The following is a 12,775-nucleotide window of genomic DNA, read 5'->3' on the forward strand; positions in this document are numbered from 1 at the left end:
CCTCGCACTGTTCTCATCTATCTCTGCTGCAGCCAGTCCCGCCCTCGCTCACACACACACACACAGCTATTTTTCTTAGGACACGGCATGATTTTAACTATAACCATATAACCTAAACCTTAATGTAAGTACTTGGCACAATTCACATCTTAGCCCTAAACTTAACTATTTCTGCAGAAATAAGATTCTCCCTCATTTGGACCAGGGTTTGGTCTCCATGATCCTGACAAGGTCAGTGTTTGTGCCAGAAAAGGTCCTGAAAGATGTTACAAATAAAAAGTACACACACACACACACACACGCCCAACGCAAGCCCATTTTTCACTGACTCTATCTTCTTCTCCCTCTCATTCCTTTCTAAATAACTGCCATGTGTTCATTTCTCGTTCAGTTCTCCTTAAACAAAAATGTAATGGTGACATATGTATATACATATATACATATACATATATATGTATATATGTTTGTATATATATATATGTGTATATATATATATATATATATGTATATATATATATATATATATATATATCTGTGTGTGTATATATATATATACATATACATACACACATTAATTTGTATTTCATTTTTATTTTAGGCGCTGCAGCTTTAAGTTCTCTTCTTTGCATACAAGAACTCTCCTTGTTATAAATCTACAACACAGTAAATATTGAAGGGAAGCTTGACTCAAATTATCTCTAAATGTCAGAAATTGTGCAATTAGTCACAATACCCAAATTATTTAGCCTAAAATAATAAGTCATTGTATACTTGGACCTGGAGGAAGCAGTGAAAAGTCAATCCAATCCAACTTTATTCATAAAGCACTTTAAAAAAACAATAACAGCTGAAAGAAAGTGCTGATCAGAGATCATTGATAAAACAGTCTAAATTACTGTTGCTTTTATGCAGTGCATGTCCATGAAGAGATAAAAACACTACTTGAACAATATATGTATTACCCCTCTGCTGATTGGCAGTTTTAAAATCATATTTTTTCACACATAAAGTCTGTTAGTTTTTCATTTTAAACGCTTTTCATTATGTTTTCATCAGTGTGTCTGCATTTTCATGACATTACACTTTTATGTTGGCGACACACACCTGAAACGACTTCTTGAAAAGCCCGGGGGTTTAAGAGCCCAAAGCCTCTCATATTTGTTTATCTTGACTAGTATTAACAGGTTAATACAGGATGGATATGTTCAGAAGCTACATTGACCCCAGTGACTGATGGAAAAGCTATCAGTGCAGATTCATGAGAAAAAAAACATGGAGTATGAATTCCTGGGCAAAGATCTTGCATTTTGTGCATTTTTTGCCGTATCAGAAAAATGTAGATCTTGAAGTCAAAGTTTATTTCTTTTCCAGAGTTAATAAATAAAGCTTGACAAATGTTGAATTGTCCTTGATCGTTTTTTTTGTCCTCATAATATCTATCATTTTTTTGAGAGACCTCAGGAAACGCTCTCTCACTCCCAGGTCGGCGCACACGCTGCAACGATAGTGATAACTGCCTTTAAAGAACTTACAGCTCAATAGCCTGTAACTTACACACACACACACACACACAGAACACGCCGTGATAACCTGTGGGTCATGATCACAGGAAACCAGGCAGACTTTTGCATGAGTTTCACCTTTGAACCATGAACTCACTGACCTCGAAGGTGAAGCTCTTGGCTGGTTGGTCACAAAAGGATGAATCTGAGTGATTTATTTGTCCGTATGTGCATATTTATGTGCTTTCTGTTTAGAATGCTATTTTACCAAATTATACATGTTTGTCCTTCTCTTTGTGTCTGCAGTCGCGTGAACAGAAACAAACTGCTGGTTCTCCCAGAGCTTCTCTTCCAGTCCAACCCCAAACTAGGACGACTGTGAGTACACCTTCCTTGTTTTATTACCTCACCGTCCAGCGATCCTTCTCTCTCTCTCTCTCTCCATCTCTCCCCTCTCTCCCCTCGTCTCTGGCTCTTTTGATATGACACATGATCCGTTTAAAAACACGGCCACAGTGCAATCTCAAGTCTTTTATCCGGGTGTTGAGGGTTCAAGTACCGTGCCAGGTGATATGGCGATGCTCCGTCCTCCCGTGGAGAGGTGAAAAAGATTGTGCGTGTCAGATTGTGTGTATACGTGTGTGTGTGTGACATTATTTTCAGAGGTGAAAGTGTGCCTGGAGTGAATGTTTTGCTTGGACTGGTGAGGAGCGTCCATTTGGGCGTGTGGAGTTTTCCCAGCGTATTCAGAGTGGAAGAGAAGAGGTCATGCTGATGCAGAGAAATGCCCCACTTGCCCTCGATCGCTCTCATTTTCATCTCAAAGTTCGCAGGCTGCACTTTTTCTCTCCTCTCAGGTTTTTCTCGTTGTTTCATCCTCAGAGAGTCTCCTTCAGCTCGGGCTGAAGGTTGCGACACCTTCTAAACTTTATAGCTGTTGTTATTGGGCTGCCTTCAAGTGAAGTTGGAGGTGTGTGTGTGTGTGTGTGTGCACGTCTGTGTATCTCTGGGGTATTTGTTTGTGTCTGTTCTATTGAGCTTAAATATGATGCACCTGCTGTATGTGTGCATACGTGCATTCATCATATTGACACGCTTTTGTATTTGTTTCTGCGTATGCGTGCTACGTGGGAATACCAGTGCTGGTTTATTCAACTTGTCACTTCTCTCATTTTCCTCAATAATGTTTTCATAAATCAAAATGCCTTGGAAGGTACTTTAACTTTTCCGTGTTGGAAAAAAAAGCGTAAAATGTCCCTGTTTATTGTCTTCGCGTGTTCTTCACGAGTCAGAATGAGCCAAAATTAATAAATGACGACCTTGTATTTGAATTAGCAACAAGATTCTTCTGAAATGAACTCGTATCTTAATCTACACAGTCATAGTGATCATTGTTTCTAAAAAGCACAATAAGTTTGTACTATACACAATAGGCTTGCAGTTTATTAAAACACATGTTAATGTGAGCGTATTTGACGTGGTTTATTAGGTTTTAATCCAAACTGTATCACAATCTCTCACAGAAATTCCTAAGAATTCACATACATTTACATCTACTACTGTTCTGCCACTGTAAAAGAAAACACAATGAATGTCTTAATCTGACAAAGAGCTTAGTGAAATGTACATAAAGTGATTACGTTAAAAAGTCAACCAGAGGGCACGTGGAAGCCTGAGTGACGTATTATTGCCACATTCACCTTTCATCATTACATCAGCGTCTATGCGTCTCCCTGACGTGATGCTCTTCACTTTTCCTACTCTGCGCTTTTTTGAAAAATGTGCAAATTGAAAACGTGCATAAAAACCAGCTGGATGTGAACGCACCTCATGAACCTCATATTAAGAACCCGGTGCAGACTGACTGACCATGTGTTTCGTGTATTTGCGGTGAGGTGTGATTTATTGCCGAAGACAGCGAAATAGACTGTTACAGCTGAAAGCACATTGTCATTTATATCTGTCGCTTGCAGGATCACACACACACACACACACACAGTGAAAATCCCCACATGTGAACATCAGGAACACAGTGCAAGATGCAAAGACATGCACACACACACACACACAGATGTGACACATCCCACTGTTTGTCTTTTCCAACCCGTTCTCCTGTTCCTCATGAGTGACAGTCTTATTTCCTCCACTGCCTGGCTTACTATTCCATTAAACCACTAATTGGTCTCGATAGCTTTTATTTATCGCCGCTTGAATATGGATCCCTATGGAGCTCTCATGCAACTCAGTCAGAGAATGGAAAGGGCGAACGTGTTCCAAACTTAACATTATAAATCTCATGTTCTTTATATCCCTACTTTGCCATCAGCACTGTTTAAATTACAGTGTCTGGAGTTTCCGCCTGCTCTTTATTTTTTTCTTTCTTTCCGCTTTTCTCGTTTTTCTCTCGTCCTTCTTTCTCTGTCGGCGCGTTTCATCCCGTCCCACGCTGCGATTTTTTTGCAAATTGAGCGTCAGACGTGTAAATGGCAAGGTACAGAGAGAGGATTGAGGAAACACGGAAGTGGCAGGAAATGAGAGAGCGGAGAGCTTAAGTCACGGGGACTGAGGCTGAAAGAGAGAATAAGAATAAGAATAAGAACAGGGGAGGTTTGCTCGTGGCTTTCTGGTTTAGGTTCGTAACCTTCCTCTCTGTCAGCCTTGGTTAGATATTAAATGATGGCAGTGTGATAGGAATTACCTCTTAACCCTCCTATTAAAGCTCTGTGGTCTGAGGTTTGGAGATGGAGGGGAGGGAAGGAGCTGGACGAGCATTAAGGGAAAAATAGGAATAGGTTAGAGTTTTCGCTTTGAGGAGGGTGGGAGGTTGGAGCGAGAGGTATCATGCTGGATAATGGCTTTTACCAGAGTCTTGGATTTTGTGGGCACTTGGGTTTAAAGGGGAACGGAGGTTTTCTCTCATTAGAAAACGTTCTAATTGAGCAGTAAGTGTGGCTGTAGTAGGTAACAGGGGGCAGGGGGCGGGGCATCGGGGGCGGTCATGTGAAGGGAGGAACGGACGGATGGATGAAAGGATGGTGGTGGTGGTGGTGGATGAAGCCTGCGGGTAGATGGATGGATGAAGCGATTGGAATCTGTGGCCCCTCTAAGGTGCTCAGTGGGGGCGGAGGACTGGAGTCTGTGGGTTCCAGTGTGTGTGTAGTCTGTGGTCTTTCCCCACAGTTTGCAGAGACTGTGGTCTTTGCACACACACACACACACACACACACACACACACACACAGTATCACACACAATAAGCTCTGGCTGTAAGGAGAATATGTTTTCACGAAAAGGCAGCGAGCGTTTCACTCGCGCCGGCGTGGATGGAAATATGCGCGCCATTGGTGAGAGGGATTTCGTGCATCGTTGCACGTCACAGTCTGTCAGAGAGGTTTACTTTGTTAAGTGACTCGATGGCAGTCGGTCTAATAAGACTGAGCCTCATCCCGTTATCTTCACTTTCTCCCCTGGGAGTTTGTCAGTGTTTGGACATGTTTTATGAGTATGTGTGTGAGTGCGCTGTCACTGGAGCCAGTGCTGGTGTACTGATCATTCTCCCACATTAAGGAGTTCAGGTTACACTTGATTGTTTTGCATGAGTGGAGACGAGCGCGAGGATGAAGAAAAATGAGAGTAACGTCAGACACGAGAGACGTTTCCTCTTTTCTTTCACCACTGCAGGTCCAGTGGGGCCTCCGACACTCGCCGTTGCATAACGTAAGAGATGAAATGTCAACATGGATTACTGACATAAAAGTAGTGTCTTAATGTAAATATGCAGAAGCGCCGTCTGTTTTACACGTCAGACTTTAGTTCTTCAGCCACGCAACCAACTTCCATTAGTTTGGTAATCTCAGTCTGGTTTGACCAGTAATTGCAACACACAAGAATGAGTTATTCCACTCTCAGCATTTAGTGCTATACCACAATAATCCACTTAATGTTTTCGTGGCGCGTACAAACAAAAACAAGTTGAGGATAATCTGCAAAAGTTTTGTATCGTATCAACATTTCGTCCATAAGGGATCAGCATTTGGATGCCAAATGGATGCCGGAAAGAAAAAATTGCATTTTCATGTATACCAATAAGCAACTTTGGGAAAATGATGATGTCCCACCTCTCATCACCTTCTTTGTCATTGTCAACTTCTGCTTGTGTTTTACAGCCTTTTCGAGGTTGTTTTTGGGTTTCTCAACTTTCTGAACTGATGCCGTGTTTACGGAAACCTTAAGAACGTAAAAGAAGAAGATCGTACCGGGAGAGTTTGCAATAAAAAACACACACACAATAAAAAGTAACAAAATAACCTTTTATTGAAGAGTCCAGTCTTCACATTTGAGTTTCACAGAGCGTCCTTTCTGTCTTGTCTGGTGCTTATTTTCTTCCTACGACTCTCGTTCACTGCAGCTCCCTCCCACCGCCCTCCCATAAAATGCATCACAGCAGGGATACGAGCAACCAAACCTTCAGACTTTGTAGCTTACTGGGAAGAGTAGTGAGTTTCTGTCCACAGGGTTTTTGGTGAAGGATTGCATCCAATATGGCCTCCAGAATGAATGCTGGGTAATAGGATTCACCTCAGTTTAATTTGTGTTGTTTGTGAGCCAATCCCGACTGACATTTAAAAAGAAAATGATTAAAGGTCCACCTGTGATTCAGTTTGAATCCCTGCACTGGTGATTGAGCTGAATAAATGCTAATGAGATGGCATCATTGCATTACTCACTCCCAGATGTGAAGGTGTAGGCGTAACCCTCCGTGGCTGTTACTGTATAAATACAGCTTTGCTGGTTTGGTGTGTGGTGGTGGTGGGGAGCTAGACGGAGAGAGGAATGAGGGAGGGAAGGCTGAAGGGAGAGGGGGTCATTTGAGATGTCTTTTCCTCCTAATTAATTTAATGGAGAAAGACGAGGAGGTTGCCTTTAATCTTGGCTAATTGTCCATTTAGAGGCGACTGCCATAGTTTACCTGCTGGAATGTTACGGTTTGTGTTACAGAAAGTGAGCGTACGTTGTGTGATTGGTGATTGGCTGCGACAGATGTGGCCTCAGTTGGCGATTGGTAGGCATGGCCTTACAGGGGTGAGGGGTGAATGTGCTTTACTCTCTCTCTATGGGCTCAAAACCCAAACACACATCTTTGTTGTTTGTAAAGCTGTCAGGAATTGTAACATTGTTTTCTTGTCACTACAGTCCCAGACCCTTTGTTTGGTTTTCACGCCACTGGGTGCTGGCAAGAAACAAATAAGCCTTAAACACACAAACACATCCACACACATGGGTTTGCAGAGCTATTCTTCTTCAGACACTGTATTGACTTCCATTCATTTGAACAACCTTAAAAAAAGCCTTATCCCCAAGCTTAAATACAACCACTTAAATGTTAACCTAACCACAATTCAAATCTTAGCTCTAAACTACACCAGCGCCTCACTAGCACCAGATTTTGGTCTCCATGAGGACTACTGGTCCTGACAAGGTCAGTGTTTTTGCTGGAAAAGGTCCTAAAGAGGTAACAAATACAAGACGCACACACGCAAATCAAGACGCGTTCATACCAGCTCTGCTGCTGATTTAACACCACAGGCGCTGGATGCAGAATTGTGGGTCTATATGTGTGGGTTCCGTCAGTGTGTGTGTGTGTGTGTGCGTTATTTTTGCATTCCAAACTTGATGCTAAACCACACGCCCACGACATAACTTTTTAATAATTAAACATGACTCAAAAGTTCAATCCCTGTTATGCAGCTGCACCACAAGGTTCTTTGGAGCAGACATGCAGCTGCGTCATAAGCAGTGCACATGTTCACCGCTGTTGAATTTATCAATCTCACTTACCTTCAGTCTTGGAATAATAGTTGGTTTATTGCTTCCTATAACACGTCGGTAACGGCTGTGGTCGTTCTGGCGTGAAGCTCCACCAGGAGGCCCATAGGCTCTAGGATGGAGCTGCACCACAGGGCCACCCCCCGACTGAAAGTCACTGGGAAGGGAAGACATTTACGGAGGGAACCTGACCAGAGCCCTTTTAAAAGAAGGCTGCTCTTAGCGGCTTGTGTGTGTTTCCCACAGCCCAGACGGCAGTGCGATTTTGTCCCAAGACATATTTAGATAAATACACACTGCAGAGAGATACCGAAAACCAGGAGGGAGAGACAGAAGGAGAGAGGGAGAGAGAGAGTGAGAGCAAATGATATTGAGATAATTTGAAACATTTGGAAAACCCAGGAGAGGGTTTTATACATTCCTCCATGCTCTCTGAAATGTCTCTTTATCACTGATGTTGATAACTGCATTTATATACCTTCATGTAAATTGGTAACTGCTGAATTTCTACACTACCCTAATTTCTCTAAAGGCATCAAAGCAAAAACAAAAAAATAAATAAAACTTGTTTCTGTAATCGTGGTGGAGGAATAAAGAAACCTCATTTCCCCAATTAGATTTCCTCTCATAAACATCTACACTCTCACTCTGTAATTGGCTTTTTAGAGGTAAAGTATACATGTGCAGGACAAACAGTGTTGCTGTGACAGCATTGCATTCTTACTTTCTTGCAGATGCAGCCTAATGCTGAGATCAGGCTGGCCCACACTCGCTCCCTTAGGTCCAAATGTGTCTCTTGCATACTGTTCTTTTGTCATGAGTAACGTTGAATCATTTATTTATTGGTGTGTTTTCTTTGTCTCATTTGCCTGCTTTTTGTGCGTGAACAAAGATACTTCAAATTTGTTTTTAATCAGTCAAAGTTTGTGCAAGTGTTGTCGTCCCACTATATGGACGTGTGAAGAGAAGAAGCCACGGGGCGTTTTTATCAGAAGTCTCCAAGTTCAACGCAGCGACACCTTTCCCTTTCAGCTGCCTACTTTAGTAGCTAGTTGTTAGCCGCGGGGCCGCAACCTATGAAATGTTTGCAGGAGGTGGGAGGCCTGTAGATTTTTTTCTTTTAATAATGTGGCAAGGACGTTTTTTTTATACGTTTGCACCCTAAATAGCACAGAGGCTGCATGTGGTAGTAATTTAATCTTGCGAAAAAAGGTAAGCAGTAGCAACAGAGACTCTTGTACACAGTTAAAAACGCTAGGACCTCAGTTCTCAGGCTGTGGTATGTGTGCCACCAGTGGTACGTGAGTTTCTTCTCATGGTACTTGGAGGAAAAATCAGAAAGCAAATGATCTTATTGGGAATAAATCTGCTCGTGTGCCTATTTACTCCCCTTTATTTTAGCTCAATATTTTATTTGGTGGTACTTGTGTGTAGAAAGTTTGAGAACCACTGCTCGAGGACATCTTTCTTTACCTTTATTCTTGTGGTATTATTCCTAGGGTGTATACTGCATATCTGTTTGTGAGTGTACAGTCAATTCTTATATATGATTTTTTATGCTTCATATGTATGCATAGCTGAGTGATCCGTGTCTCTGCTCGTGTCTTTGTCCACGTCTGCTTACATGCATACATGTCTCTGAATGCATCTAAGAGAGAAGCAAACTTGATACGGGGCCAAACGCACTCGCACAGTGTTTAATCACAATTTAGGTTTACACAAGAATGCTAATCAAAAACAGATTTGGCTCCTTGGAAAGCTGCATGAGGAGAAAGAGGAGGGGAGAGAGAGAGAGAGAGAGTGAGTGAATGGGGAGGCATGGTGGGGATGTTAGCAGGAAGTGGGGGGGTTAAAAAAAAGTTTTGGTGAGAGGTCACAAAAGGGAATAAGGACAGAGTAAATTGAAAATAGGCGATTGCAGGAGGTTGGAGGAGAAAATAGATTCTGTGAGTTGGATCTTTGAGAGAATAGGAGCTTTTGTTGATTGTTGACTTATTTTTTTTTCCCCCTTCTCACAGACTGGACTAATGATCTGGCTCTGATTTAAGATGCTTTATTTTTCCTCAAGGATGTTTTAAAAACCTGGCAACTGGCTTCTGGCCTGCGTGTGTATGTATGCGTGTGTGTGTGTGTGTGGGTGTGTGTGTTGACCGAGTGGGTTTCAGTAGTAAATACACAATGGAGCTGTATACACTCTGCACTCCATCACAACAAAAGTCAAACCACTAAACAAATGTAATGTCCCCTATAATTACAATCATGTGTATAAGATGATAGAAGAGGCTTTTCCTCAACAGAACCTTCAGTTTTATGTAACTACTTCAGGATTTTATGGGGAAACTCCAGACTGCTTGTTTTAAACATATTTTCCAACGCTGACATAGTTTTCTGGGCAGCACAACACAAGGGGTCAAACACTGACGTTCAAGGATACATCATTTGTTATGTTTTTGTACGTCATTTATTTTGATATTTTGATATTTTTTATTATCCTAATGTTTAATATGTTATTTTTTTTGTTGTCTTTGCTGCTGAAAATGTACCCATTGTGACACAGGACTATCTTATCTTATGCCAACAGCTGCAATCTGACTTCGAGTCTAAATGCCTGTGCTTATATTGTCATATGATTGTCAAGATATTGACTAACATAATAATCACAGATTTTACATCTTTAATGTTATAAGAGTGATGTGAGGGTCTGTTTTCAGTCTTATCCTTAATTCTGGTGGGGTTTTTTTAACCGTTAGGTTTCATGTGGCCGTACAGTCGGTATAAATTTAAACTGCAGCTCAATCTGGGGTCAAAAAAGGAGTGAACGTTACTCCCACATGGTCTTGTGCTCTTCGTTTGCAGCTTCACTGTCAGGAAATTACATTTACTATCATGTCCCTAAACAGCCCAGTATCACCGTAGTTTATGTCCAAATGGGTGATGGATGGGATCCAGAGTTTATGTCCTGTCACAAATCCATACGGTAAACTTGACTTCAGGATTTACCACACCGAAGTGCTTCTGCACGTACTGTAGCAAGCAAGAATGTTAGTAATGTTGGGAATGATAAAAAACTGCAAGGATTGTCCTGGATTGTGGTTCTTGTCTGATGGTCGAGTTGCCTGAAGTTTAGTGAATGAAAGTCAGTTGAGAGTGCGGAAGGTGTGTGCGTGCTTTGTGGGAGGTCTTCATAGCTACCGCTGTCTTTGTTGACCATTATTATGGCTACAGAGTACAAGGCAGAACTGGCTAATGTCACTCTCACACATGGCCATGTGAGCATACTCATGTAGGTGTCCAGAGTCTCGTGGCGTGTTCATGCAAGTAAATGAGTGTGAGTGCATGAATGTGTGTGTCAGTAGGTAAGACTTGTGATTTATTCTGTTTAAGTAAAGTCTGATTGTGACAAATGAACCCCAACCTGTGACTGTTGCTCTGGTGTAATCAGAGTCGCACACACGCGCACAGTAACAGACACGCTGCAGATGTAGTGACACGTCGAACTGTTGCCACAAATAAACACAAACCAATTCCGTTGCACTTTTTCTCTCTCTCTCTCTCTCCGTCTCTCCGTCTGTCCCGCTGTCACACAAACACATTCGCATTCACGCAAAGACCAGATGCTCACATGCACGCCAACCGGTTCAAGACATATTGACGAGAAGTAGCCACAATATTTCCCTCCAGCCTTCCAGAAATGTCTCTTGGTGGTGGTGTAAATCCTGTTGTGTAAGTCTCATTGTACACAGCTCCTCTGAGAAGAATAAATAAGTGAACAACGAACAAACGCATGAATCCAACGGTCCTAAATCAGAAACCTGCGGTCATATCTTCCTGTCTTTAATTGCAGGTTTTTTACTGTGGCTTAATTCAGCCTCACGTTATCTCAAGTCAGAAATATTGCAGGAATAATACGGCAGTGTCATGGAGGGAACTGCACAGTGCCACAAACCTAAAGGTTTTGCCTGTTTGTCATTATGTTACTATGGCGTAACATGTTGGCTACAGAGAGCTAACGAACTCTGGAAGCTTTTACATCATCCATGTACCACTTAAGATGAGTCAACAGCAAAAATAACTAACATAAGTTGCAACATGCAACATTTTAACTCCGCTAAATCACGACCACATTGAGGCTGAAACATTAGAATAAACACTGCAAATAAAAAAACACACCATCAAGAAGATTGGCAGCTTCCAGCCAGCTTTAGACTCGTGTGCCACCTTGTCGATTTGGCTCGAGTCTGCTGGATTGCTTTACGTTACCAAATTAGAGGGCGGACTTGGGGAACGGAGCTAAAGCTGTTTTAGAGTTTTAGCCGGCAGACAGAATGAGTAAACAATGTTTGATAAATCACTTCCAACCTGATTATCCTTTTAAGAGAAAACCTTTGACTGAACAGCCAAAGATCCCCTTTGTAAATGTAAGCAGTGGCGTTTATGTCACAGGGTTAGAACATTACCGTCAACAATACCGCAGATTATGACCAGAATCAGCATCAGTCATCTTGATTTTCATGGTAACTTACCAAGCCCTCAGTTTGATGAGTATTATGAGTTCAGTGTGTTGGTTTAAATAACTTTATAGAGTGATTTGTGCAGATTTCTGTTGTGGGATTATACCTAATGCTGCTTCTAGTGTTACATATGCAGCCGATGCTACGGTATAAGCGGCCACCACAGCTCAACCCAACTGCAAACGTTAGACAAACACAAGCCACACTTTTCTTTGTCTCTGTATATATGAATATGATTTGATGTAATCCTAATCCCTTTCTGTTAACCTGTACTATATGCTGTGTTGTGGAGACAAACAGACAAACAAGAAGTTTTCGTACTTTTACGCAGCATCAAGTCACGAAAATAAAAAAAAAACAACTGAGAAAATGTGCATTTTGAAGATTAATACTGATTATTTGGTAGTATGATAGAGTGTAAATGAGTGGGGAGAAAAGGAAAGGATTGATGTCACAGAGATTTGTATTTACAATACACAGAGAGAGAGAGAGAGAGAGACATAACTGGAATAATGTGATGGTGAGACAGAGAGAGGAGAATGAAGAGGAAATGAAAGACTCAGCAGAAAAAGAGAGAGAGAGAGAGTCGGCCACATGAATGGGGTGAGAGGAGATTTAACCAGGCTTCCTCTAAATACAGAGCACCGCAAAGCCACTTTAAAACCTGTAGAGATATATTTATACATGACACACAAACACTCACTAACACACACACACACACATACTCTGACCTTATTTGAAGTTTCCGTGTTTGTTTCTGCCTCTTTTTCCCCTCTCTTTCCCTCTTAATTGTCCTGTATCGTGTTTGACCAGCGTGTATGAATACAAACGACCCAGATATTAAAAGCCAGGTTTTCTAACTGCAAACTAAGAGAATAGAGGAGAATGACCTTGAAGACAAAGGTTAGGGACATCATTTCCTGTAGGTAAGAATCAA

General features: G+C 41.7%; 1 protein-coding gene across 1 annotated transcript in view; it reads left to right on the forward strand.

Moving 5' to 3' along the window:
* Window positions 1-12,775, forward strand: part of slit3 (slit homolog 3 (Drosophila)) — a 229,941-nt gene that overhangs the window by 22,776 nt on the left and 194,390 nt on the right. Inside the window, exon 4 of the mRNA XM_044040094.1 lies at window positions 1,809-1,880. Coding sequence (XP_043896029.1) covers window positions 1,809-1,880 — 72 coding nt within the window. The remainder of the gene's footprint in view (window positions 1-1,808; window positions 1,881-12,775) is intronic.

This window comes from Solea senegalensis, linkage group LG12 (assembly GCF_019176455.1).
Source record: "Solea senegalensis isolate Sse05_10M linkage group LG12, IFAPA_SoseM_1, whole genome shotgun sequence".
Taxonomy (NCBI): Eukaryota; Metazoa; Chordata; class Actinopteri; order Pleuronectiformes; family Soleidae; genus Solea; species Solea senegalensis.